The 6,924-nt window shown below is 35.0% G+C and overlaps 1 protein-coding gene across 4 annotated transcripts; it reads right to left on the minus strand.

Annotated features, from left to right (window-relative positions):
- LOC104781870 (nuclear transcription factor Y subunit A-4) lies at positions 3,971 to 5,844 on the minus strand. 4 transcript variants are annotated; one of them, XM_010506641.1, is made up of 6 exons: positions 5,753 to 5,844; positions 5,426 to 5,495; positions 5,219 to 5,337; positions 4,748 to 4,831; positions 4,494 to 4,658; positions 3,971 to 4,422 (listed from the first exon to the last, which is right to left on the minus strand). In XM_010506641.1, exons 2-6 carry the CDS (start codon positions 5,451 to 5,453, stop codon positions 4,213 to 4,215), a joined length of 606 nt encoding a protein of 201 aa, XP_010504943.1. In that variant the 5' UTR covers positions 5,454 to 5,495; positions 5,753 to 5,844; the 3' UTR covers positions 3,971 to 4,212. The 4 variants fall into 4 exon arrangements, with proteins under 4 accessions (XP_010504943.1, XP_010504944.1, XP_010504946.1 ...); XM_010506642.2 differs by lacking the exon at positions 5,753 to 5,844 and adding an exon at positions 5,663 to 5,724; XM_010506644.1 differs by lacking the exon at positions 5,753 to 5,844 and adding an exon at positions 5,639 to 5,657.

Consider the following 6,924-nt stretch of genomic DNA (forward strand, 5'->3'; position numbering starts at 1 on the left):
CTAATTAACAAGATAGACCACCAAGTGAAATGCTAATTTCCTAACGCCGTCCAAGGTTGAAAGATAATATATATACAGAAGTTTACTATAAACTGAGATATACACAAGGAGTGCAGTCTAATAACATCTAATTTGGAGTCAAACTAATTAGTGCAGTTGAACTGAAACTTATTTCACAACCCTACATTTATACTTATGGAATGGCCTAAATTTTTATCTGAAATATAGTATATAGTCATCACTTATCAGATATCACTGAGTGCAAAAATTTATATGAAAGTTAGGGGGATCGTACGTACCATCATTAAATCTAACCATTCTACATGGTATCACCAACACAATATCATTGGTTAGAGTTAAGTCGAAACTAGAGATCAGTTTTCCTTAAACATATTTTCTCTATAGGCACTACAAATTTTACATATGGATCTGCAAATTCCAAAATTTGGCTTAAGACTAGAATCTTTTACTACGAAATAAAAAATAATAAAAACCGATGGCCACGTTAGCGCTACAGAGTACAGCATTTAACTTACTTAATTATTCGGTTTAAACACTTGTTATGTGGTCTGTAAAACAATATACTGTACGACAATATATAAAGCACCATAATAGCTAATCAAACTTCGTATATATAAATTTAAAGTAAACCAAAAACAAAACATGGATTTACTCCATAAATGGGAAATCGATGCAGCAATGATATTGAAATCACACACTCAATGAAAGGAAAAAGCACAAGTGTCTTTTTATTCCACTCTTTGGAACGAAATGAAAGTTTTATTAGAAGAAAAAAAAAAAGTCAAATGAAAAGCCCTATTTTTGTCACAATTGTGTTCTTCTTGCTTTGCTTCAATCTCACATCTCTTGTTTCTATTTGTGTTTAAAGAGGAGAGATTAAAGAGGTGGAGAAAGGGACCCATGCATGGGCATGATAGAGGTGTAAAGTCAGGCATGGATAGAAAGGAAGGCTCCAAGTTTGATAGGCTGCTCATGCATATATTGTTTTGATCATATTAATATTCATATATAGTATATAATTTAATAATTATGAGTGGGATTAAAGTTTGTGGATATTACTCGCCATGAGGTTTTAAATCGAACTTATAAAAGACGTTCCACAAATATACAATTTTCCGATTACGTCATCTGACAACATCGAGTTTGATTTTGAAGAATTCTGATGAAGAAGATGATCGTTTTTAATCAAACATTGGATCCGTTACTCAAAATATCATTATGATCCGTTACTCAAAAAGATTATACTATTAGAAGATGATCGTTTAGGGTGTGATCCGTTACTCAAAAGATTATACTATTCAATTAAATAATGGATCCGTACGTTACATAAATCTTAATGTCTCAAACAAGTTAGATAACAATAGTTGATTATGGTATGATGATCAGCATATATATGATCGAGAAGAGCTGAACAAGAGATACGGAGTTGATTTCAATTTTTAATTTTCCTTCTAGTATCTTTGTATGTACACACTGTGTGTGCAACTCAAATTAGGAAATAGATATTATCAATTTAGCATCAAAATCTCTACATTATAAACACAGTTTATGGCTAGAAGATGACGAAGTACATTATGAAGATACTTGTGATAAAATATAATGGGACGTTTTTTTTTTTTTTTTACAACCAAACCCCATTTCATTAAGCTAGTGACAAAAGCTCTCCTCTAGAGTGAGTCTTTACAACCGTCAACAAACTTATATGGGAAGATAACACAATAAAGATTAATAGGTTCCTTGCGAACCACATCATCCCAACATGACAATAAAGATACAAACATAAAGTACAACAACAAAAGCTAATACTAAGAAGATAGAAGAGCATACAAGCCGCATAGATAGGGTGAACCATAAAGCTGATAGTCCACATGAGATGGCGAAGGACTGTCCAAAAACGAATCACCGGCCGCAGACCGACAAATTGCCATAACGGAATGCAAAGATTCTGACGGGTTTTTAAAAACTTAACTCGCACTAATGACGAATCATCAGCTTCCTGGAAAGGGAGACAACATGTAGGGTGGGAATGAATTCCCAAGAGTCGAGTGCCCGAGAATGGGTCCAAGATACAGTCACTTTGCCGCACCATGTTGAAAGATCTGTACCAAGTAGTTACCGAGAAGCGAGGAGCGTGACAGTAACATGAGAGCAAAATACTGGTGATGGGGAGAGACCACAAGCTCCACCACCGCCACGATAGCCAGGTGTGCCTTGAGATACCAGGCTGAACTAGACATCTCCAGCAATCATTCCCTATTTATATATGATACGAGTTATATACATCTTCCCACACACCACGCATATGAACCATATATTTTTATTCACACACGGAAACCACTTAGTGCATATGTGTGTATGTGACCTTACCAACAACGCATAGATCTTTTGATGCTGCAGTCGCCATTTGAAAACATTCCCAAAATATTTTGTTATATATTTTTCTAATCATTAAACATAGTTTTTTAAACTTTTTAAAAACCTTTTCTAAAAGGGTTCTTTTTCAAATCTTAAGAATTCATAAATTCACTCTTACTGCGCCTAAAGAAATTGTTAAGAGATCAAAAACCATTTCACTGAATACTAATTAAGCGTGAGGATAAAATTCATTAATTTCCAAATGCGGTTAACATCACAAAGACTGATATTAATGGAAGCCGGCCCCCAATGCGTAAGTACTGCAGGTACGAACCAACAACCACCACCATTACTCTGTTCATTACATGGAAGTCGGATTCGAATCTAGGAAGAACCCATGAGAACAGCACCAACATACTATTACACTTATGTGCCAAATTTTGATCAGAAGAAAACGTACGTCCCATGATATGACTTTGACATGATCTGTGAACATGTATGTTTTAAGCTTATGAGAACTTTCATATAGTAATAATTGTTTGCTATTTAGGTAAGTCAAAAAAATTCCTAGAGAAGGAAACGCATGTGTGATGTGTCAGTCATTATTTTATACATACGTTGGTTACTATGTTTTAAAAAGTCTTCGAAGATTTTACATCAACTTGTGTAAACTCCAAAGAGACAGTAGCTAAAGCGCAAGCCAACAACCCAAACTTCAGCCAGAAGCTGTCTGAAAATCAAAGCAATGCTTTTAAGGAACCTTGTTAAATTAAGGTTTATATAAAAAGAAATAATAGAAAAGGCGCAAGAGAACAAAACATGACTTCAGACATATAAATTGTCTGGAAATGAAATGATTATGCTTAGTGCACATATAAAAAGTGGCAAACTATATAAGAATATAATACCTTCTTCCTAGAACGAACCAACTAATTCGATCGATGTACGTATCTATGTGCCAAATTCATTCGAACATATCTATATACCAATATATATCTTAAAACCTTCAATCCAAACAAAGTTTAGTCGAACTAAAACCAAACAGTTTTCTAAAAATGATATTAGAAAATTTGTACTCTTTAAAAAAAAAAAAAAATTGGTGAATCTTTTATTTTATTAAAACAATTGAGGTTTGTAGTATAGTGCCTTGTACTACCATGTTTCTACTACTATGTCATAATTTAAATTCTAAGAGTGAAAAAAATGTTTCTATTTTAGTTCTTAAGTTTATATGTGGTCAGAAAATAGTTAAAAAGTGATGTGTAAAGGTTGACGGATTTGACAAAACTAAAACAGAACTATAGAACAATTCGAAACGCAAGCAACAGCGCGTATATAAGAAAACTGCGATTGTAAAATTATGTATGTCATGGTCGTATATGCAATGTGTTTAATGGGCACACTTTGAAAGTGAGCATTGTGATAGTCCACATCATGAGTCCGGAATGCATTTCACATACCCATTAAGTTTAGGAAAAGGTTAATCCGTCAAATATACAGTATTGCTTCAACTTTATACACAATCTATAGCGCAATTTTGACTCTTAACTTTACCATCAAGTTCATAGCAAACAAAGCTACATTAGTAGTATACTTTCCAAAAACATGAGTTCATATTCCAAAAAAAAATAATAATCATTTTGGTACAACAATACTTTCAATCACACTTTTCATTTCTTTGCTCAGTATTATTTCTAATCACTAAAACAACGTAACCCTAGCAAATAACCTATACACAGAGACGTCCAAAAACACTAAAGACGATGATGCTCTGAGACAAACATCCACCCAAAAACAGAAACTAAACTGTGGTTTGTTGTCCAGCAGGAACCTTACTCAAGATCTACCATTAGGAGCAGAAGCAGCAATGGCTAATTTCTCCGACCGGAGGCTGGAACTTGCTTCTGAAGTGTTCTCATCAGAGGATGCCTCCTCCTCCTCTTCCTCCTTGTGTTCTCCATTTTTCTTCTTGGCATTGAGAAACCGGCCACCACATCCTCTTGGCCGTCTTATAGCATGTAAATGCCGAGATTCATGCATGTACGGCTGAAAACAAGAACATGTTAGAAAGCAATCAACTAAAGAATTTACAGGTTTGAACCTGCCAAGGAGTTCACCTTCTTTGACTTGATGGCTCTATTTCGTGCCTCGAGTTTTGCCCGGGATTGCCTGCGCCTGAGTATACCGTGGTATTGTTTTGCGTTAACAAAAACAGGCTCCTCGACTGCATCACATTGTAATGGAACCCCTGGTTGCTGCATTCCCATTAACTGCAATTGTACCTGACAACCAAAAAAAAAGTGTTTACAATAAAACAGATGCAATTTTAAATATCAAGAAGCCGACATAGGGGAGGAGTAATAATACATACCCCAGGATAGGGATGTGGAAGGTACGGTTGCTGTGCAAAGACGCTTCTGTAGTAAGGATCTGGATACGGGTAGAGCCCATGTGCCTTCAACACCAACACACACACAAAAAACAAAAAAAAACCATTAGCATCTCAGTTCTCAACTAGAGAATAATGAAAATCTTTGCATTCCTTGGAATCATTACTATCTCAAGCCTTGTTTTCAAAGTTTACATTCGCACTAAGTCTAAATATTAGCAGAAAAGGTGATAATAATCATGGGACAAAAGAAGTCAAAACCTTCCTGCTTGAACTAGCTCAAGCAAAAGTCGAGATTTAGGCTTTTGTAAGTATCAAAACAAACACTAGTAAGCATAGAAAAAGAGAGAAACTATAAACACAAAACATCTAAGAACAGAAAGCAAGATTACACCAAACATCTTATAACAGAATCAAGATCACATTCTTGAGATTTTGGTTTAGAGAAATTACCACGGGCTCTGAGTAGGCAGAGGTTGCATCAATAGATTCAGAACTTCTTCCTGAAGGAACCGGTGGTCGGGTTTGGGAATCAGGACGTTCTTCTTGCTTCCCATGACTATCATTCTTATCTGGCCAACCCAAGAATCAGTTAGGAAAGATAAACGTTAAAAGGAGATAGCATAAGAAGACGGGGATGTACAGAAAGAGAGACAAAACCAGAAAGCTCATGAACTGAAGAAGTCATGTTTCATTAGACTGTCCTTAGTTATAGCTTCCAGGAACAAAACTGAAACAACAACAAAAGCACAAAAGTCAGTAACCAAAATCATAAAACAAGATTGCCGTCGTTTTCCGAGAATACAAGCACAATCCAATCACGACCCTCAAATCTAAACCAAACACAGAACAGGAAAAAACCAATCTTGTAACCTCTAATTTCACATCCCAACTTACACAGCAAAACCATTTATACAAGAAACGAGATACAGTACAAGGCTATAAAATTTCAAAAATCTGGTGGGAAAAAGAACAAAAAGGAGTTACCTGAATTATATTTTTTAAAATGAAATATTAAGCTGATTGAATCAATCTCTGGATCTTACCCTCAGAAAATTCGTTAAAGGTCTGGTCTTTTTTTTTTTTTTCTAAGAAAGAAGACGAAATGACGAACAGAGCCCTAAACCCAAAGAACACTGCGTGACGTTTTCAGGTCTGAGCCTCTACACTTCACAGCGTTTTTCTCCAACAATCAAAAACATCATGCTGTTTTCGCATTTGAATACACAGCAAGTCCCCCACTCTCACTGCTGATAGGTCAACTCAAATGAGTATGAGCGAAAAACGACAGGACGTTCAATAGTAAAAAGGAGGCAAATACAATGGGGACAAGTGGCGAGACAGCGATCGAGATTGTAGGTAAAGACGGGCAGATCTGAAAAAGCTGCCCGAATAATATTCTCATTTTTTCAACTCCACTAGTTTTTTTGCTTGGCCCAACTTCTGCCCGTTGCCCCAACACTCGTGAGTCATCGAAGAAGCGTCGGTATCGAAACCGAAGATTCCTCCGTTTCGCTTTTGGTTTTGTTCGAATTTTAGAGACAATTAAACCGAGTGTAAATTCAATTTTAGATTGGTTTGATTTCGGTACACGGATGGAAACAAAACCTTTTATAGACAAATGGAATAAGTGACCGACTGACTCATACATCTTCACAAAACACGTTTCATGTAATTAAAAAGTATTTTTAAGTTTTGGATAATAAATCAGAAGACTTTTTAGTTTTGGGTTATAAATATCGGTTAGCATTGAGATAAACTTGAAAGAAGGATTTAACAACACTACACTCTAACCATAATCTATATATATCCTAGTCGATGATTCAACAAAAAAAGACTATTTAAACATATAAAAGCAAAGGAAGAACTGAGCATCACCACCGGTTAACTACTTACTTAATCTGGTGTATATTAAACGAAACAGTCGTTCATTCACATCTAACACATATACTGTACATATCATTAGTGAAAGAATTGTTCAAAAATTCTACCGCACTATTCTTGTGTTTTCTCAAAATATTTAGATCATTGTGATTCAGAAACTATATAACTTATATAGTATTGTTAAGAAATTTTTTTTTCCATCTTTTCTAGTGTTGTCATTTCTTTGAAAGGAATATAATCTTAGAATTGTAAAAAAAAAAAAAAAAAAAAAAAAA

This window comes from Camelina sativa, chromosome 4 (genome assembly GCF_000633955.1).
Source record: "Camelina sativa cultivar DH55 chromosome 4, Cs, whole genome shotgun sequence".
Classification (NCBI taxonomy): Eukaryota; Viridiplantae; Streptophyta; class Magnoliopsida; order Brassicales; family Brassicaceae; genus Camelina; species Camelina sativa.